The following is a 23382-nucleotide window of genomic DNA, read 5'->3' on the forward strand; positions in this document are numbered from 1 at the left end:
GATGAAAATAACAAATGGGTCCTCTTTTTTATACACATGCACAATTTATCCATATGGGCCAAGGCCCATCCCAACTTGGACGGCCACCCTTGGCCCTTTTTGTTTCAAGCCCATTTTTTTTTCCTTTTGTATTTTGTCTTGCAATTCATGAAAAATTATTTTCCCAAATTTCGAATTTTCCCTTAGCCTTCCTTAATATTACCATGAACCACCTTGTGAATTTACCTTTTTACCCCTAGCCTTCCTTAATATTCCACACTAATATTACTTACAATCAACTTGTGCATTAAGACAAAACCGGAATATTACCTTGTCTTTAATTTATCGTAGTTATCTTGAAATATCCGCATGTACAAAATACGGAATATAACAATTCAGACTATATATATATATATATATATATATATATATATATATATATATATATATATATATATATATATATATATATATATATATATATATATATATATATCGTGAGACATATCTGTTCCATTCCGCTACTTAACTTTCATTATTTTATGTATTGGTTCATTTTTGGGGTGAGGGTTTTGCTTACCGAGGTGGGAAGGTAAGTGCCCGCACGACCTAGGCTAAATGGGTCGTGACAAGTTGGTATTAGAGCCCTAGGTTAACCGGTCTTTAATACAAAGGCATGTCTAGTAGAGTCTCGCGGAACGGTACGATGAGCTCCGTACTTATTTGCGAGAGGCTATGGGACATTTAGGAGATCTCACTTTTTTTCTTTCCGTCGTGCTACTTATTTCAAATTGGTATCTGGAAAGATCATATTAGTATCTGACTCTTATCTCTTCTCTCACAGATGGTGAGGACTCGAGCTACTATGACCCGAGGTCAGGTGCCAAAGCCTGCAGCTACGGCTGGCACCCGAGGGCGAGCGACAGCTAGAGGGTGCGGCAGAGCGTGAGGCCGCTGGACTGCCCCAGCCAGGGGTAGAGCTCCGGTGGTAGGACAGCGTCGACAGAGATCTTCGTCCCCCGAGCCCAAGGATGTGGCTCCAGCTCGAACACAGCCTGAGGTTACTTCTGATTAGGCCATGCATGATACTATAGCCCGAGTATTGCTTCATCTTAATGCCCAGCAGGCGGTAGCCGGTGTTACTACACCCAGCAGGGGTTAACATACTGGGGATGAGGCGTAGACCCCTGAGCAGGGACATGCGAGGGTTGTACATCAAGCTGTGGCTATGGCTTCTTGCTTTGATGTGATACCCGCTCATGGTAATGAGATTAGGCTTATGGAGGGTGCTGTTATGGCTGCTTCTGATCAGGAGCTGGTTGGTAGATTCAGGAAGTTAGAGCTGCCGAAGTTTGTTGGTACCTCGTCTGAGGATGCCTATGATCTTATTCTTGATACATGAGTTGCTACATCGTGTGGGGATAGTGGAGACCCATGGAGTTGATTATGTGTCCTACCAGTTTCGCGGTGACGCGAAGATATGGTGGAAGTATTTTGTAGTGTGCAGACCTTAGGGTTCACCTCTTTTGACTTGGACTCTGTTCTACCAGGCCTTCCTTAAGAAGTATGTGCCCCGGTCTTTGAGAGAGGCGCGTAGGGAGCAGTTTCTATACCTTGAGAAGAGGGGCATGTCCTTGGAGTCCTATGTGACCCGTTTCCTCTATTTGGCCCATTATTCTACTCTGTTGATCCCTACTTGTCACGACCCGACTAGGGCCATGACGGGTACCTGGAGCTGACTACCGAGCACCACTCATTAAGCTAATCGTCAAACCCAACCTAAACATGCACAATCTCCAAGGCAACACACACATATATATATATACAAAAGACCTCATGGCGGCAAAATGATATACACAAATATACAATGATGTATCCATGAGGCAACTACTATCCACGCATACGAATCTATGAGCCTCTAATAGAGTACTGAGACATAAGGACGGGATAGGACCCCGTCATGCCCGAATATGTACACAAAATAATATCTCAAAAACTGCACCTCCGGAGTAGGAAAGTGCTCCTGTGCAAGCAGATCTGGCTCCTAAGGATCTGGACCGTCCCCCTGTCTATCTGTCGGCATGAACACAGCGTCCAAAAAGAAAAGGACATCAGTACGAACAATATACTGATTATGTAAGGAATATATGATAACATAATAAGGAAACATAGAAAGCATAGGAAGAAAAGATAATTGTAGTTGCCTGCCTCCTGAGGCGGAATCATGCATGCTTACTTTTACCTTCCAAATATATCACATATACATACATAATCTGTCTGAATCAATAACATCATTAGCCCGCGTCCAGGGTAATCATATCACGCCGCCCACTAGTGGTGTCATGTCCGGCCACATAGGCATGGTGTAATCATAAGCCGCCTGCCTTAGCGATGTGATGTCCGGCCATCTAGGCACGGTGTAATCATAAGACGCCCGCCTTAGTGGTGTCATGTCCGACCATCTAGGCACGGTATAATCATCATTATTATACACCGATCATAAGACATGCATAAGAACTCAAGTAAAAGCTACAACTTTATCGGGGTGACGTAAGGTCGGGAACCCTCGATTCCATTATGGAGTACTCATGATCATCATGCCTCACCTTGAAGGTACTAGCATTATAAGGTGAGTCTAACAACAATGAATGACCTCAAGGAACCATATAAGGATCATTAGCTTCATAAGACTATCATATCACAAGCTTTGGAGTCTCTAGACTTAGATTCGCCATCATCATTGCCATATTCATAACACATCTCTTATCTTTGTCTCATGAGAAGCTCTTGATAATCATAGACTTATAGTTTACGGAATATAAGAGAGTTATGGAAAGATAAAGGAAGTCATATTATAAGGATCATGCCTTAGAAAAAGAAGGGACTAGCCTTACATACCTTTTCGTCTCCTTAACTTTATCAACTAAATGGTTTCCTTCGAAGCTGGCGATTCTACATTCAAGAGGATTCGTACCAAGATTAGATAATCGATAATATACTTAAGCTTAAGCTAAAGCGACTAAAAGCTAATGAAAATTAGGCAGCATTTCCTTTGTTTCTACAACTTTCTCCATATAATATAACAACTCCCAAACATCATCAACAACATCCATAATATCGAAATCAATGATCTTCACCGAGCTATACATCTTTCAATTCTCATAATTCTATTTCAAAGTCATCCATAACCATAGCTACAATACAACACCACATTCATCCTCATATAATTCTTCTTTAACATCATTTATATCATTTATAACAAGATCATACTCACAACATGTCAAGAACTATAATTCATGTCAAGTCACAATTCAAGAATATTACTATTTTCATATTTTCACTCCATATCCTCCTCCCTTCCATAATCTAAGTCTTTTAACCTCTCAATACTCTTAATAACATGAATTGAACATAAAAACTATCTTTGATAATGTAGGAATAAACTTTGGATGAAGATTCTTCACTTGAAGGAACTCCAATTTCAATTTCAAAGGAAATCTTTGCTTCCACAAACCCTAGTGGGCATCCACACCCTTGATTCTACTAATTTATGATGATTATTCTTTAATCCCTCTTAGATTTGTGATAATATGACATGGAGAGTATTCTAGAGTTTTCAGCACTGAGAGAAAAGTGAAATCTGAAAATTGTGGACTAGGGACATGTATTTATAGCTGGGGCTGGAAGATTCCAGATTCGCGGTTCGACGGTTCGTCGACTTGTTCCGTCGACCTGCTTTTGCAGATCAGAATTTTCAGAACATAGCAACGGTGCATATTGACAGTCCGTCGGCATGATCGAAGGTCCGTCGATAATGTGTCACGACCCAACCGTAGGGCCGCGACGGGCACCCGGTGCTAGCCCACCCGGGCACCTCTTAACATACCTTTACATTTACATCTAGGTGAGCCACATATTAAATCATACTTTCTATCCATCAATCATACTATTTCCATTGGGCAACAATACATATATACATATCACCATTAATAGCAATGCCCATAGCAATGTACATAATCCGACGAGGCTAACAAAATAACATCTAAAATATAGGCCGACAAGGCCAAACACATCTAACCATATACACATGTCTACGAGCCTCTAAGGAGAGTATGTCATATCATATAGGTGGGACAGGACCCCGCTATGCCCATAAATATATACACAAAAGAATAAGTACCAAAAGCTTTAGCTCCGAAGGAAATGGAGCTCCGCTATGTAGTCCCTGAGTAATAAGGCTATGGATCAAGTCTGTCTCCCTGGCCACCTGCGGGCATGACGCACTGTCCACAAATAAAAGGACGTCAGTACGAAGAATGTACTGAGTATGTAAAGCATAATAGACAACATAGAAATAGCATAGGATGAGAGATAGTAGTATCATCGTCATAGGCACTTACTTGCTTCTCATAGGGACTTCCATTTCTAACGCGTAATTGTGTACATACATCCATATTCGTACTCATTTACATTTCGTATCCATAGTCGTATTCATATACATGTTCTTATTCGTATTTGTATCATATTCGTATTCATACTCATATCTATATCATATACATATCCATATCATATACATAGCATTTACATAGCATACCCGACCACGAAGGTTCGGTGTTTCACGTACCCGACCATGGCTAGGCTCGGTTATCATACATACCTGGCCCTACCAAGGCTCAGGGTTATCCGTACCCAACTGCAGTGGTGCGCGCGCATCATATATATATATATATATATATATACTTATATTCTACCCGGCCATATAAGCTCGGGGTTTCATAATAGCCATTCTTAGGAACATATACATAAAAGCCCATAAACATCGTTAGCATCATCGCTATTATCATCGTCATCATCACTATTATTGTCGTCATCATTATCCTTATCACTATTATAGTCGTCAGCATTATCATTATCACTATTATCGTCATCATCATTATCACTATCCTTATAGGATTATTCGTTATATGAGGAATTTAGTACAATCATAATATATCAAGAATCATGAGCTTAGTGGCTTTTGAAGATGGCATCATTTGGAGGACATCATAGACTTATAGAAGATTAGATATTTGGCCAAAGAACCATGCCCTATGAAAGAAGGGTTAGCCTTACATACCTTTCTATTCAACTATTCTATCACTTGCACGTTCTCCTTCAATGCTCACGTTTCTACCTTCATTAGAGTTATACTATCATTAGAAATCGATAGCTAGCATACACGACTAAAACTAGAGAACATTGGACAGCATCTCCTTTATTTATACGACTTCCTCTATATCATATATCAACTCCCAAACATCAATAATACATTCACAATATCATAACAATAGTCTTTATTCATCCACATTATCCATATTTCTCAATTCACTTCTAATCATCCATATCCATGGTCATAACACACGATTACTTTCATTCATATACAATGCCTATCCCATGTTCTCAATATCATTTATAACATGATTATATTCATAACATATCAAGAATCATTACTCAACCCAAGCTATTACTCAAAAATGACACTATTCCCACATTCATGACCCATTTTCTATCTCGTTCTACAATCCAAGTGTTTCAACTTCTCAATACCTTAAATAACATAGAAAGATCATAAAACGTACTTTAGATGTTGTAGGAATAAGCTTTGGATGGAAATACTTCACTTGAGCCAAAACCCTAGTTTCACCTTCACTTGGATTCCTTGCCTTGGATGAAGTTTAATGGGTTTCTTACACTTGATTCACTTAGTTTGATGAAGTTGATCATAAATTTCTCTTGTGTTCTTGTAGATGAAGAGTGGAGAGGGTTTCTAGAGAGTTCTTGAAGTGTTGGATGAAAAATGAAATGATATAATGACTTTGTCCCTTTTTAATATCGTGAAAATCTGATCTGTCGGGAAATTATACGGACATTTATACGATCCGTATAAGTGACCGTGAAATCTCCCCTTTAACCACTCGATTCTGTGACCATTATACGGCACATTATACGGGCCGTATAATTCTATACAGTCTGTATAAGTGACCGTAAAATCACCCCATCCACATCTTGCCTCTGTGACCATTATACGACACATTATATGGGCTGTATAATTTTATACGGTCCGTATAATCTCACCAATGAGGGGCTTCACTGTGACAATTCTGCGGACCATTATACGGACCGTATAACATTATGCAGACCGTATAATCGACCGTATAACTCATCTTTTCACTGATCTTGTTCTCGTCACTTGATGTGATCTCCAATCCTTATGGAACCTTCTTGACACTTGTTTATCACCTCATTAACAATCTAAGGGATGTTATAATTCTTCTCCAAGGCTCTATTAAATCATCATTAACTTGTTACTCGTAAATCCTTTCCGATACATATCGTATGCCTTGCCCTCTCTTGGCAAACTTCCTCCTCTTACTCCGAATGTCTTTGAAATCCTAACTAGGGTCATCAAATGTTATTTCTTACTTATTGAAATACCTTATACTCGTACTCCTCATTACTATATTCACTGTGCATCGACGGGAAATTTTCCGAGGTGTAACATAATGTCTGGTGTCTGCGGACTTCCTTGAATCCGTCAGCCTGCGTCAGTTCAATCCGTTCAACTTCAAATCCTGAAATATACCTAGAATACCTGCTAGTACCTACATACACTGGGTAAAATACTTAGTATCTCAATACTCGAGTACAAATCTCCATTTCAAGGCATACTCAACTAGGGAGCCGTAAGTTTTTCCTATAATGAAAACGAGAGGTGTAACATTCTCCCCCCTTAAGAACATTCGTCCTCGAATGTTAAATTCTCGGGGGTTCTACAAAATTTTTGCCAGAGTTTTCCCTGTAATGTGGCACTAACATCCTGTCACAACAACCCATAATAACATTGCCCCATAGGGCTACAACACAATGGCGAGAAAAATATGGCCACACACGACCAAAAACATTAAAAAGAAAGCATTTCATACCTTATGCCAATGGCGTCTCATCTTGAACCTCTTCTGGGGAAGGAAATATATGCGGATATTTGGACTTCATGTCTTCTTCCGCTTCCCAGGTCATTTCTTCTCTGTTATTGTTTCTCCACAAGACCGTAACTGAGGCTACTTCTTTATTTCTAAGCTTCCGTACTTGCCTATCTAGTATGGCAATGGGCACCTCTTCATAAGCCATCTTCTCGGTAACTTGAACATTATTTACTTGCACGATTCTAGCTGGATCTCCAACACATTTGTGGAGCATTGACACATGAAAAAAATGGATGGACAGATTCAAGCTCTGGAGGTAAATCAAATTCACAAGCCACATGGCCCACCTTGCATATAGTCTTATAGGGTCCGACATATCGAGGACTCAATTTTACCTTCTTGCCAAATCTCATCACGCCTTTCATCGGTGATGCCTTCAGGAATACCCAATCATCAACTTAGAATTCTAAGTCTCGCCGATGGTTGTCTGCATAAGATTTCTGACGACTTTGGGCTGTCAACAATCGATCTCGGATAACCATGATCTTTTCCACCGCTTGTTGAATCAATTCTGGACGTATTAATTGTGTCTCCCCGACTTCAAACCATCTAATTGGCGACCTGCAATTCCTTCCATACAGAGCTTCATACGGAGCCATTTGGATGCTGGAATGGTAGCTGTTGTTATACGCAAACTCAATAAGTGGCAAATGATCCTCCCAATTACTTCCGAAATCCAATACACATGCCCACAACATATCTTCTAAGGTCTGAATAGTGTGTTCCGCTTGTCTATCAGTTTGTGGATAAAATGTTGTGCTGAGCCTTACTTGAGTACCCAAACCTTCTTGGAAATACTTCCAGAATTTAGTAGCAAATTGCGCTCCCCTATCCATGATAATAGACCCCGGGACACCATGAAGTCAAACTATCTCCTTAAGATACAATCTTGCATAATCTTCTGCTGAATATGTGGTTCTGACTGGAAGAAAATAGGCTGATTTTGTGAGTCTGTCAACCATACGGAGTCATACTTACGCCGGGAACGAGGCAAACCTACAATAAAATCCATGTTGATCACTTCCCATTTCCATGTCGGAACTTCCATAGCTTGCAATAATCCTCCCAATTTTTGATGCTCAATTTTCACTTATTGGTAATTTGGACATTGAGCTACAAATTATGCTATGTCCTTCTTCGTTCCATCCCACCAATATATTAGCTTAAGGTCATGATACATCTTTTTCGCTCCTGGGTGAATGGAATATCGTGAGTAATGAGCTTCTTCTAGAATCTGATGATGTAGTCCCGCAATAGCTGGAACACATAGCCGGTCTCGGTACCTAAGAACTCCATCTGTAGAAACTTCAAATGGTGACTTATCTTTCTCTGAAAATGTATCCCTATAGTGACTCAACTGGGGATCTTCATATTGGCACTCTCGCACCTACATGTCTAAGGATGAAACAGTGGGGTTGTAAATACCAACTCTTGCATCGCCTGAATCAATTAGACGAACTCCAAGGCTAGCTAGCTGGTAAAGCTCATGGATTAATTCTTTCCTCTCTAGAGGAACCTCACATCGACTTCCCACTGATTTGCGGCTAAGTGTATCAGCTACTGCATTCGCTTTTCCAGGATGATATAAAATACTCACATCATAATCTTTTAATAGTTCTAACCACTGCCTCTATCGTAGATTTAACTCCTTCTGCTTGAAAATATATTGGAGACTCTTGTGATCTGTATAAATATCAACATGTACACCATACAAGTAATGTCTCCATATTTTTAACGCATGATTAACTGCAGCCAATTCGAGATCATGGGTCGGGTAATTCTTCTCATGTTTCCGCAACTGCCTTGAAGCATAGGCAATAACTCTACCATGCTGCATCAATGCACAACCTAACCCAACACCAGAGGCGTCACAATAAACAACATAGCCTTCAGACCCTTCTGGAACTGTCAGGACTGGGGCCGAAGTCAATATATCTTTTAATTCCTGGAAGCTGCGCTCACAAGCATCGGTCCATTAAAATTTTGCTGATTTCTGAATTAACTTCGTCAATGGTGCAGAAATAGAAGAGAATCCTTCCACAAATCTTCTGTAATAACCTGCTAATCCTAGAAAGCTTCGAACCTCTGTAGGCGTTGTAGGGCTTGGCCAAGTCTTCACAGCCTTAATCTTTTGAGTATCAATTCGAATGTCGTCACTTGAAATAATATGGCCCAGAAAAGTTACCGAATTCAGCCAAAATTCCCATTTCGAAAATTTAGCATACAATTCACGAGCCTAAAGAGTTCCGAGGATAGTACGCAGATGATCCGCATGTTCTGCTTCAGTTCGAGAATATACTAGAATGTCATCAATGAACAATATCACAAATAGATCTAAGAAAGGCCTGAACACATTAATCATCAAATTCATAAACACTGCCGGGGCGTTAGTTAGCCCAAACGACATCACCCGAAATTCATAATGACCATATCTGGTTCTGAAAGCTGTATTTGGAATTTCTTAAAATCCAACATTTCTATTTCAATCAAATCAGATGTAGTCTGGCGATCACATACCACAACCACATAATTTTTATATACTTTTCTAGCTATTACTGGATCACCAACCGGAGTGGATACCTCGAAATTTTTAATTGGCTCGGGTTTCACCCCAATACGGCCAGTAATATAAGGAGTGATATAAGACAATGTAGAATCCGGATCAATCAATGCATAAACATCATGAGAGAATATGGTTAATATACCTGTAACCACATCTGGGGAGGACTTAAGATCCTGGAGTCCGGCTAGAGCATAAATACGGGGTTACTGAGGGCCACCTGAACTAGACGCTACCCCTCTGCCCCTACCACGACTTGCTGAAATATGAGGAGTTTGCCCTACGGGGCACATGGACAAAGAAGAACCTGATGCTGATCCCGTAGGCTGAACCCCACCTCTACCGTGCCTCGAGAGACAATCACGCATCACGTGCCCAGTCTGTCCGCAAACATAACGAACATCTGAACCTTGGCAACACGGCCCTGAATGTAACTTTCTACACTGATTGCATCATGGAACCGGTTGTCTCCTCTGGCTAGGATCACCTCCAAACTGGGAACCTAAGACCTTCGAACTCTGACCCGGACCAGAATAAATAGGGTGATTAAATCTTCTGCCCGTGAATCAAGAAGGCGCACTAGTCGCCAACTGGCCTGAATACCCAGAGTATGACTGCCTCGATCCCCTCTATACTCGCTAATAGCACCAACGGATCTAGCTCACTTACTGTGCCCTCTATCAACATTATGCTCACCTTGGCACGACTGTTATTGCTCTTCTAAGTTCTGGGCATGGCCCTGGATACGGGAAATGTCCATCCCCTCCTGTAGCGAAGCCGTCAAACAATACTTGAACAAATGTGGCCCTAAGCCACTCACAAATCTATGTACTCTATCTCCCATATCGACTACCATAGTCGGAGCATACCGAGCCAGTGACCTTGGGTGGAAAATAATGACAAATAAAAGCTTTCACGAACTCTTGCCAAATCGGGGGAGGCACATTTTCCCTCTTGAAGAAATCCAATTGTTATACCATAGAACCGCAACGTCCCGCAATCTATAAGATGCCAGCTCCACTGACTCGGTATCTGATATATGGATAATCCTCAATGTCCTCAACATCTCATCTATAAAACCTTACGGGTTTTCATCCGGCTTCGACCCAAAACATTATGGCGGAATTAAACTCATGAAATTACGGGCTCTTGCACTCGTGGCTTTATCACCGAGACCCGCACTTTTCCGTTGAGCCTGAGCGGCAACCAACTGAGTCAATACCTGAATGGCCTCGGTCATCTGTTGACCCGAAGCACCCGGTGGAGGAACTGGAGGCATATGAGCTGGAGTAGAGACCCCTTCTCGTTCTCCTAGAATAGGATGAGTGTGGGAGGTGTGGGATGGAGCCTCATTATGGGATTCACCTTCTTCTATATTCGTTGGTAGCTCCCCTTCCATCCGCCTTGCTGTCGTAGCCTTGCCCTTCTAGGCGGCTGTGACTTTTCTCTTTACCGGCATAACTGAAATCATAACGCACAATTAAGGAAGAAGGAAATCTTATAACATAGCTCTATCACACGATCTAATAAGAAGAAAGACGGTCATTTGTTTCCTAAATGACCCGCAGCCTCTTGTTTATAAGTGTGGCGCGCTTCACACCTATAAACAAGACTCTACTGGGCAGCACTCGTAGACACACCCTAGGACGAAACTGCTCTAATACCACTTTTGTCACGGATCGACTAGGGCCATGATGGGTACCCGGAGCTGACTACCGAGCACCACTCATTAAGCTAATCGTCAAACCCAACATGAACGTCCAAAATTTCCAAGGCAACACATACATATATATAGATAAGCCCTCACGGCGGCAAAAATGATATACAAAAATATACAATGAATTATCCATGAGGCAACTACTACCCACGCATATGTATCTATGAGCCTCTACTATAGTACTGAGACATAAGGACGGGACAGGACCCCGTTATGCCCGAATATGTACACAAAATAATATATCAAAAATTGCACCTCCGGAGTAGGTAAGTGCTCCTGTGCAAGCAGATTCGGCTCCTAGGGATCTGGACCGTACCTCTGTCTATCTGTCGACATGAACACAACATCCAAAAAGAAAAGGACTTCAGTACGAACAATGTACTAAGTATGTAAGGCATATATGATAACATAATAAGGAAACATAGAAAGCATAGGACGAAAAGATAACTGTAGCTGCCTGCCTCTTGAGGTAGAATCATATATGCTTACTTTTACCTTCCAAACATATCACATATACATACATAATCTGTCTGAATCAATAACATCATTAGCCCGTGTCCGGGGTAATCATATCATGCCGCCCACTAGTGGTGTCATGTCCGGCCACATAGGCACGGTGTAATCATAGGCCGCCCGCCTTAGCGGTGTCATGTCCGGCCATCTAGACACGGTATAATAATAAGCCGTCCGCCTTAGCGGTGTCATGTCCGGCCATCTAGGCATGGTGTAATCATCATTATTATACACTTATCATAATACATGCATAAGAACTCAAGTAAAATCTATAACTTTATCGGGGTGACGTAAGGTTGAGAGCCCCCGATTCTATTATGGAGTAGTCATGATCATCATGCCTCACCTTGAAGGAACTAGCATTATAAGGTGAGTCTAATAACAATGAATGACATCAAGGAACCATATAAGGATCATTAGCTTCATAAGACTATCATATCACAAGCTTTGGAGTCTCTAGACTTAGATTCGCCATCATCATTGACATATTCATAACACATCTCTTATCTTTGTCTCGTGAGAAGTTCTTAATAATCATAGACTTATAGTTTACGGAATATAAGAGAGTTATGGAAAGATAAAGGAAGTCATATTATAAGGATCATGCCTTAGAAAAAGAAGGGACTAGCCTTACATACCTTTTCGTCTCCTTAACTTTATCAACTAAATGGTTTCCTTCGAAGCTGGCGATTCTACATTCAAGAGGATTCGTACCAAGATTAGATAATCGATAATATACTTAAGCTTAAGCTAAAGCGACTAACAACTAATGAAAATTGAGCAGCATTTCCTTTGTTTCTACAACTTTCTCCATATAATATAACAACTCCCAAACATCATCAACAACATCCATAATATCGAAATCAATGAACTTCACCGAGCTATACATCATTCAATTCTCATAATTCTATTTCAAAGTCATCCATAACCATAGCTACAATATAACACCATATTCATCTTCATATAATGCTTCTTTAACATCATTTATATCATTTATAATAAGATCATACTCACAACATGTCAAGAACTATAATTCAAGTCAAGTCACAATTCAAGAATATTACTATTTTCATATTTGCACTCCATATCCTCCTCCCTTCCATAATCTAAGTCTTTTAACCTCTCAATACTCTTAATAGCATAAATTGAACATAAAACTTACGTTTGATGATGTAGGAATAAACTTTGGATGAAGATTCTTCACTTGAAGGAACTCCAACTTCAATTTCAAAGGAAATCTTGGCTTCCATAAACCATAGTGGGCATCCACACCCTTGATTCTACTAATTTATGATAATTATTCTTTAATACCTCTTGGATTTGTGATGATATGACATGGAGAGTATTCTAGAGTTTTCTGGATTGAGAGAAAAGTGAAATCTGAAAATTGTGGACTAGGGTCGTGTATTTATAGCTGGGGCGGGAAGTTTCTAGATTGGCGGTTTGACGGTCGGGTGGACGGTCACGTCGACGTGTCGACAGTTCGTCGACTTGTTCCATTGACCTGCTTCTGCAGATCAGAAGTTGCTGAGTCATATTGACGGCGGACATCGACGGTCCATCAATGTATCTCGTCGATCTGCTTCTGCAGAGCAGAATTTTCAGAACATAGCGGCGGTGAATATTGATGGTCCGTCAGCATGATTGACGGTTCGTCGATAATGTCTGGTGTCTGCAGACTTCCTTGAATTCGCTCAGTCTGCGTCGGTTTAATCCGTTCAACTTTTAATCGTGTAATATACCTGGAATACCGGCTTATACCTCCATAAACGGGGTAAAATACTTAGCGTCTCAATACTCGAGTACAAATCTCCATTTCAAGGCATACTCAACTAGGGAGCCACAAGTCTTTCCTATAATGAAAACGGGAGGTGCAACACTACTGAAGCCGATAGGATCAGGCGCTTTGTTGGAGGACTAGTGGGCTCTCTATAGATTTCTTGCCTTCAGATAGATTCTATGCCTTCAGATAGATTCTATGGGGGCTTTCTTCCAGTCCATTATCAAGCATGCTTCTATGGTTAAGGGCGCTAAGGCCCATGCTTTTGGTGGTGATGACAAGAGGCCACGTCAGACTGGCAGTTTTGGGGGTTCTGGTTCGAGGGGTGCCGGTCAGTTTTCGAGGCCATCTCAGCCCTATTCCAATAGTCCCGTGCATTCAACATTACCGGCTTTCTCTAGTGAGTTACTTAGGCAGAGAGCTCCTGAGAGTTTGTTCTCTAGACCGGTGGGCAGGGCTGCTTCATCCGGGTCTTCAGCTTCCGTGTTTCAGCACTCGACTCCTCTTACTTGTTACTCTTGTGGGGAGGTTGGGCATGTTTCCAGGAGATGTCCCCGACCTAGGCAGGATCATCAGCCGCCGAGGACTCATGTATCATCCGGTGGTCGAGGCGGGACTTCTCAGAGAGGCGATGCTCAGTCAGGCCGCGGTACTTCACATGGTTCTAGAGGTAAGTCCCAGCCAGCTAGAAGTGGTACTCAGAGTGCGAGAGGGTTATCCCAGACTGGGCATCGTGGAGCCTATTATTTCTCATTTCTTGGTAGGCCCGAGGCAGAGGCCTCAGATGCTGTGATCGTAGGTGCCATTTCTGTCCGTCATAGAGCAACATCTGTGTTATTTGATCCTGGATCCACTTATTCATATGTATCTGCATTTTATGTTGTTGGTTGGGATTTGCCTTGTGATAGCATAGATATACCTATTCACGTGTCTACTCCGGTCTGAGATTCTGTAGTTGTTGATTGAGTCTACCGGTCTTGTTTGGTTACTTTTATAGGGTATGACACTTGGGTAGATTTGATGATTCTTGATATAGTGGACTTTGATATTATATTGGGTATATCCTGGCTTTCTCGTTATTATACGATCTTGGACTGTCACGCCAAGATAGTCACCTTAGCCATGCTGGGCATTCCTAGGCTTGAGTGGAGAGGTACTCCTAGTCGCGCTTCGAAGAAGATCATCTCCTTTCTTCGGGAAAAGAAGTTAGTAATAAGGGGTGTTTAGCGTATTTGGAGCACGTTCGTGATACGACTGTTGCATCTTCACCCCTTGAGTCTATCCCTACTGTGAGCGAGTTCGCAGAGGTATTCCCGTCGAATTTTTTGGGTACGCTACCCGATCGTGACATTGATTTCTATATTGACGTGGAGTCAGGCACTCATCGTATTTCCATCCCACCATATCGGACGGCACCTGTCGAGTTAAGAAAACTTAAGGAACAATTGCAGGATTTATTGATAAAGGGTTCATTAGACCGAGCGTCTCCACTTGGGGTGCTTCTGTGTTATTTGTGAATAAGAAAGATGAGACTTTGAGGATGTGTATTGATTACCGCTAGTTGAACAAGGTCACTATTCGGAACAATTGCCATATACCTCGTATTGATGATCTGTTTGACCAGCTTCAGGGTGCTTCGGTGTTTTCGAAGATTGATTTGCGTTCCAGCTATCACCAGTTGAAGATTAGGGTGGAGGATATTCTGAAGACAGTATTTCGAATGAGATATGGCTACTATGACTTTTTAGTGATGTCTTTTGGGCTTACCAATGCTCTGGCTGCATTTATGACTTTGATGAATGACATCTTTAGGCCGTTCCTCGATTCCTTTGTGATTGTGTTTGTTGATGATATCTCGGTGTATTCCAAGCGTAGAGAGGAGCATGAGAGCCATCTCCGTACTGTCCTTGGGTTGTTGAAGAAACATAGCTTGTTTGCTAAATTTTCTAAGTGTGAGTTTTGGTTAGCGTCTGTAGCATTCTTGGTCCATGTAGCATCTAAGGATGGGATCATAGTTGATCTGTAGAAGATTGATGCTGTGAGAGATTGGGCGAAGCCCACTACTGTTACTAAGAGTCGTAACTTTGTGGGTTTGGCGAGTTGTTATTGTCGCTTTGTGAAGGGTTTTGTTGCCATTGCTTAATCCTTCACTAGATTGACTCAAAAGGATGTTCCCTTCCAGTGGACGGATGATTGTGAGAAGAGCTTTAAAAAACTTAAGCTCCTTTTGATTACAACCTTGATCCTAGCCTTACCTGTGGAAGGTAAGGATTTCTCTGTCTATTGTGATGCTTCCCGTATGGGTTTGGGTGCGGTGCTGATGCAGGAGGGTAGAGTGATAGCTTATGCTTCCCGTCAGTTAAGAGTTCATGAGAAGAATTACCTTACCCATGATTTAGAGTTGTTGGCCGTAGTCTTCGCCTTGAAACTTTGGAGGCACTACTTATACGGTGTCCATTTGGAGGTTTTTACTGATTACCGTAGCCTTCAGCATGTGTTTACCCAGAGAGATCTTAATTCCAGGCAACGCCGATGGATGGAGCTTCTGAAGGATTATGACATCTTTATTCTGTATCATCCCGGGAAAGCTAATGTGGTGGCTGATGCCTTGAGTCGCAAGGCAGTGAGCATTAGGAGTTTAGCTCGATTGATTATTTTCAAGCGTCCGTTGGCCATGGAGGTTCAGACTCTGGCTAACAGTTTCGTCCGTCTCGATATTTCAGCCCCGAGCAGGATTTTGGCTTGTATAGAGGTGAGGTCATATTTATTGGATCAGATCAGGGATCATCAGTTTGAGGATGCTCAGTTGAGCAAGATTCAAAATGGAGTTTCGAGAGGTGAGGCCAAGGAGGCCGTGATTGATTCTGAGGGCATTCTGAGGATTAGAGGTCGCGTATGCGTTTCTCGTGTTGGTGATTTGATTCAGTTGATCTTATCCGAGGCTCATAGCTCTCGCTATTCCATTCATCTGGGGGTGACTAAGATGTACCGTGACTTCAGACATCACTATTGGTGGCGTCGAATGAAGAGAGATACATTTGACTTTGTGGCTAAGTGTGGAAATTGTTCGCAGGTAAAATATGAGTACCAACGGCCTGGTAGGGTGCTTCAGAGGATGCCCATTCCCGAGTGGAAGTGGGAGAGGATTACCTTGGATTTTTTCACGGGTCTTCCGAAGACCCTTGATAACTTTGATTTTATTTGGGTGATAGTGGATCGGTTGACAAAGTCCGCTCACTTTGTCCCAATTCAGGTTTCTCATACCGCGAAAAGGTTAGCTAAGATGTATATTCGGGATATTATGAGATTGCATGGGGTTCCTATTTCTGTTGTATCTGATTGGGGTACTATCTTTACCTCCCGATTTTGGAGGGCATATCATGAAGAGTTGGGTACCCGGTTGGATCTTAGTACATCCTTCCATCCCAGACCAGTCTGAGCGGACCATTCAGGTACGCGAGGACATGTTGAGAGCGTGTGTTATTAATTTCGGTGTTCATTGGGATCAACACTTGCCCTTGGTAGAGTTTGCGTACAATAACAGTTATCATTCGCGTATTGATATGGCGCCTTTTGAGGCCTTATATGGTAGGGGATGTAGATCTCCAATTGGTCAGTTTGATGGGCTCGAGGCTCGACCTTAGAGCATGGATCTATTGAGAGAGTCCTTTGATAGAGTGAGAGTTATTTAGGCCAAACTTGTGGCAGCTCAGAGCCGGCAACAAATGTATGCGGACTGAAAGGTTCGAGATTTGAAGTTTTCTATTGGTGACCAGGTTCTATTGAAGGTTTCACGCATGAAGGGTGTAATGAGGTTTGGTAAGAGGGACAAGTTGAGCCCCAGGTACATTGACCCGTTTGAGATTGTGGATTGTATCAGTGATTTAGCTTATGAGTTAGCATTGCCGCCAGGCTTGGCGAGAGTTCATCCGGTCTTTCATGTTTTGATGCTGAAGAAATAGCATTCCGATGATACCTACATTTTCCGTTGGGATTCTATATTGCTTGATGAGAATTGGACTTATGAGGAGGAGGCTATCGCGATCTTGGATAGGCAGGTTCAGAAGTTGAGGTCAAAGAAAATTGCTTCTGTGAAGGTGCAATGAAAGCACCATCCTGTGAAAGAGGCTACTTGGGAGACCGAGTCCTACATGCATAGTCGATATCCCCAGTTGTTCATTGATTCAGGTATTTCCCGACTTTCTTTCTTTCTTCGCTCTAGGTTGAGCGACGGTTCAATTGGTATCTGATGTAACGACACGTTTGGTCGTTATAGTCTTTTCGGCATTTTTGCCTGTTTCCGAGCATTGATTAGCTCACTTTTGACCCGAGGGAACCGTTGAAACACTTTTCGAGATGTCTAGACCGGATTCGGGCAACGTTTGTGAAAAAAATGGGCTTAAAGTGAAAAATAGTTGACCCAAAGTTGACTTCTGGGCAAATGAACTTTTTTCGGAATTTCATCAATTCCTATAGGTCTAGATGGCCGTTTAGAACTTGTGTGTGTATTTGGTTCGGTTCCAATGCACTCGGATGCATTTCAGGACTTGGGTTGGGAAATTAGAATTAAGACATCGGGGGTTGACTCGGTTAACGAGACCTCCGTTGGGAATTCTGAGGCCACGGAGGCGTTCGTAGCACATTTTTATATGCGTCTATCAGTATGGCATGTGAGCAGATGGCCTCGGGAACTACATGGAAAATCGAATCGAATTGCGGAATTTGGGAAGTTTTCTGGTGTTTGGTGCCCGCTTTGGCGGCACCAGCACCACAGCAGCAGTAACGCTGGGGCGGTATGCCTGCCACTGAAGCGGTCCAAGCATTTTAGGCTTGACCGTTGAAGCGGTCAGGTGACCGCTGGGGCGGTCCCAGTACCGTTAAAGCGGGTGACGGGCTGTTAGTAATATTGATGAAGTGTTAAAAGCCCCTAGACCCTCATTATCTCCCATTTCGATATTTGAGCTTGAAGAAACTGTTCTTAGGGATATTTGGAGGAGAATTTTGGAGGTAAACCTTGCTCATTACTTCATTCTTCCTTTAAACCATTATCATGTTAGATTCTCCTTTTCCTTTAATAAACCCATAGTGATGGGAGTTAAAAGAGGGTTTTGGAAGAACATTATCCCTGGGATTATTAATGATAAATTGGTGATGTTTATGCTAGATATTGACTAATCTAAGCTCATTGATCATATATCTTCCACTTTTAGCATTGAATTTCGGAATTGAAGACTTAGGGTTTTTACCCAATTTGGGGGTTTTGCTTGAAATCGGAAATTAGGCTAACCCTTGAGTTAAATCAATAATTAGTGGTTGGGATATGATCACCTAGTACTTAATTTGGGATTTTGTTCCCGAACCTAATTGAAATAATAGCAATATTAGTATCATTCTTCATGATTTCTAATATAGAATTCTATTATGCTTAGACTACTTTGGTTCTGAGGTTCAGCGGAAGGGCAAGGCAAATGAGTGAGTTATTGGTATTGCGGTTCGGCAGTCCCGGTAGGTTATGGCTTTCCTTTGGTGAGATTTCGTATCGCGAAGCATATATTTAGATTATAATGTCGGTGACAGCATGCGAACCTTCGGGTATGAAGTCGGATTGAATATTGGCTTAGGTTAGGCCCTGTTGTATGTTCGGACTAGCCACCCCGTTATGTGTGCTTTAATTGTCCTTTGTGCTAGTTGATGCCATGAGTAGTTGGTAGATGTTGGAAACTGAGTTATCATCTTGATTGAGATAGAATTGACATATCCGTTGTTGGTATTTATACTTGAATATGTTGTTGGCGTACCACTGTTGGTACTTGTGATATTGATATATTGTTGACATACCATTGTTCGTACTTGTGATATTGACATATTGTTGGCATACCACGTTTGGTATTGTAATATGATACATTGTTGGCGTACCCCATTGTTGGTACTTGTGATATTGAACTTGATTATTGATGATTCATATACGCATTGCACGTATTCTCACACATTCATGATGCATGGCCGATACGTGGTGATCATCCGGATCATATGTCTTACCTTTATTTCAGAGACATAGACATTTTATGTATTATGTAATCCAGATTGTACTATTCTCCTTAGATGCTCTTGTATTATTCAGACTAGACATAAAGCTGCGGATCTCAGGTCCAAATTCAGGTGTTTATCATTTAACAATTTATATTAAGGAACTGAGAATAATATTGTAATGCATAACACTGGAATAGTGGACATTACTATGCTGAGACACGTATTCATGAACTGAATATGGAGTTTAAAGCATTACAGTTCATAAGCTTACTGAGTTTTCATAATTGAGACCCATGGGATATCAAACATGAGTCTATACTGATTACACACTGAGTTCACTATATTCGGAATGACAATCATGAACGAATTACGAAATCATATTATTTAGAGAATACAAGTTCAGAAGCTTTCCATGAAACTAAGGCTTAACTCTATTTCTGAGGAAAATCATAATAGTAGTAAAAGAACGTGGCATGGGGAGAATAATTAATATTCCCACATGTAGAGAGTTAGCCTTACATAACCTTAACTGAAGCCTTTTAGCGTACTACAACGTTCTTCACCCCTTTCGACTTTAATCTCAAATATATGTCAATGGGAATCAATATTTATAACAATATTCATGTTTTGGTCATCTAAGCATTTTATCAAAACTTGGTGGTGAAGCTCCACAAACTCTCGTCAATTATGTTTCTACACCGAACAATCCATCCTCCTGCTTTTAGATAATTCTACAATCTCATAATGCTACAACTAATATCATTCTTCATCACCCATAAGATAAACAACACTTTTAGTCAACAACCCAAACCTATAATTGTTCATGCTTTTCTATCAAACCCATCAACTCATATCCCATGAACTTATAGTCTATAATCATCAATACAAAGCTATAATCAATTAAAGGATGAAGGGTTACCATTTTGACGTTCAATTCTCTTGAATTCGGATTCTAGGGTTCTTTCATCCAAAACAAAGTCTCAATCGATTATCTATGAATTTGAAGGGTTTACCCATGTTAACAAGGTGCCGTGGAATTGAAATTAACTGAAAATCATCATTAGAACTTATCTTGAATGATAGAGGGACCTTGGAGGAAGTTGGATTCTTGAGAGCTTCCTTTTCTAGAGTAAATTACAACTTAGTATAGCAATAAATTAACTAAAAGAATAACAAAATTTCAAACTTCATCAATTTTTCCTGTAGTCTGAACCTTCACAATTAAAATTATGGTTGGTACTGTGCTAGGGAATTTGAAACTCCCTACAAACAAAACTCTTGCATAATATACTTGAGTTTGAACTTTTATAAGTAAAACTCCAATAAATTAATGAAATATTCTTGAATCGAAATCGAAGAATTAGGGAAAATATGAAAATTTTATTACTTGTAGAATTCAATACAACTGCAGCTACAATGAAAGAGTAAAATGAAAGAGAACTAATTCGAAGTAACTCCATTAACGAGCTTGAATTCCTCTGTGAAATCCTAAAAGATTAAGATAGAAGAAGATGATGGTGGAAGAGAAGAACAATTGAGAGAGAAGAGAGACAGAGTTAAGACCTAAGAATTAGCCACACTTTTCATAACCCTTCAGTTATGCCCATGTGTGTATATATGATAGTGAATTGACACTTAAAACTCACGTGCGTCCCATGTACCCCAATTATATTTGGGTTCATGACAATTCTTCCCCCTTGAAATCAACCTTGTCCTTAAGGTTGTTGAGCAATGAAATAATCAAGCAACCTACTTGAAGATCTTTACAAGCTGGACCCCTTTCAGTTTACTCGAAAGAGGGATTGCCCAGAAGCTCATTATCTATTAGTCCAATTCACTCATTTTTAGTGGCTTCCTGTGAAATGTCTACACCACCAGGATCAGAAATAAAAATTGTCTCAGTAATGCCTGCTCAATGTTGCTTGTTGTACCAAAATTCCCCTGCATATAAATGTTCTAATCAATCTTACTAGGTGCTATTCCAATGTGACCGTTTATGCAAATATAATGTACATGTTCTGTTTGACGAGGTGACATATCTCTTGCTCGCCTTATGAACATCCCACTGACCACTATATTACCAATATTTCATGTTTCAAAATGTCGATGTCATGTAACTACCACTAGGCCAATAAACTCAAGGACTACAAACAGTACCCACCAATGCATTTTCTGAACTGATCTCTTACCTCCTTCGTTGTGCATTTTCATTAATTCATGCATCAGGAACATCAAATCCAGAGGCACCTGTCACGACCTATTTCGGCTAAGCCGTGCGGGCACTTACCTTTCCCACCACGGTAAGCGAACCCTTGAACTAACGATAAATAAAGACATGAATAATTAAATCAAGCAAGCGGTGCAATGTTTCGCTTTTTCGCGCGGGTTTAGGGCGCAAGAAGGCTACCACGAACTCGTTGACGCTCTTTCGGACTTGTTTTGAAAAAGAGTCGCCATGTAATTTTTAGGAAATTAGAAAACCTGTTTTAAAGGATTTATTCAAATGCAGTGAAGAAACCTTCATAATTCAGAGTTCTAGGTAAGGGTTCTAGTGATCTCCTGGGGAAGGTGTTAGGCACCCCAGTATTAAGGATCCGTAGAATATGGTTGACCTTCGAGCTTCAATGTGTGATTATGTATAAATTGCTTATGTTTTGTTTAGTTTCCCATATAAAAATACTATAATGGAATATCATTTTGGTTTTAAAAGAATTAAAGAATTTCCCTTTAAATAAGGATATCTTAAGTTCAGATTTAAAATATCCGGGATAAAAATGATAGTTCCTTTACTTATAAGGATAAGTGTTTGTAAGAAAATATATGTATATATATGTACAATCTTTTATTAATTCATACATTATCCACATTCTTCATCTCTTCAACCAACTGTATCCTCAGAATTATTTTCCCAAACTCAAGCTTTAAACAAAATTCCATTTTTATTTGAATTCATTAAGTTGGGTCTAGCCCCAATGTTTCTTTTACTTTATTTCTAAGATTTCTCAAATTAAAAACACACTTTGAAAGAAGTATTAAAAAATAATCAAGTTTTTGCAAGAGAAAATAGAGAAAATATACTTTCACTTTTATTTATTTTAATCAAGTGGAATACCACTCTTTTATCATTTGAATACAATTTCGAAACGTCCTCTACCCAAATACTAGGTTCTAACCTGTAAGGGTTTCAATATCTATACAAATATATTTCGGATATTCATATAGTAAAATAATGTAAAACTTATACTAAAGGATAGGAAAGAAAGTTTAGCTTTTTATGGCATCGGGCTCAAATCCTTCAGCAGTCTTGTCCTCACTCTTCTATGTCCTTCTAATCCTTCATCCGAGCTATCTATTGACCTTACTTCATTTCGTCTTTGTTGAATCTCATCTTGTGGACCTTTATTAGTTAAATGTACCTCGCATGAAATGAAATAAAAAGGGTTAGTAAAAAAGGATACGCCACCCCATGGGGTGACGTTTATGAATATATTATCCCCCGGTCTCGTACCAAACTATGGGAGCTTTGATTACGAAGGCTCAGATTCACGGTTCCGAATATGCCAAAGGAAACCAAATCATGTCGCGGCTGCGAACTAAGGGTCATTCTAGTTGCCTCACCAAGCGCAGGTTGGTTGCTAACTCGTGAAAACCCTGTGAGATCATCATTGCCTACCGAGGGATAAAACCTTTCCGGACTAGGCATCGTCAAGTTAAGTATCTATTCAAATCAGTAAATGAAAATCATGTATAGACATCTGTTCTTTTTGACATGTGGCCTCAA

At 40.7% G+C, this 23382-nt stretch overlaps 1 protein-coding gene across 1 annotated transcript in view; it reads left to right on the forward strand.

The window, feature by feature from the left end:
• Positions 1 to 13769: 13769 nt before the first annotated feature.
• LOC132644160 (uncharacterized) overlaps positions 13770 to 23382 on the forward strand; it is a 32180-nt gene continuing 22567 nt past the window's right edge. Inside the window, exon 1 of the mRNA XM_060360738.1 lies at positions 13770 to 14366. Within this exon, the coding sequence (XP_060216721.1) occupies positions 13770 to 14366 (597 nt within the window). The remainder of the gene's footprint in view (positions 14367 to 23382) is intronic.

This window comes from Lycium barbarum, chromosome 6, assembly GCF_019175385.1.
Source record: "Lycium barbarum isolate Lr01 chromosome 6, ASM1917538v2, whole genome shotgun sequence".
Lineage (NCBI taxonomy): Eukaryota > Viridiplantae > Streptophyta > Magnoliopsida > Solanales > Solanaceae > Lycium > Lycium barbarum.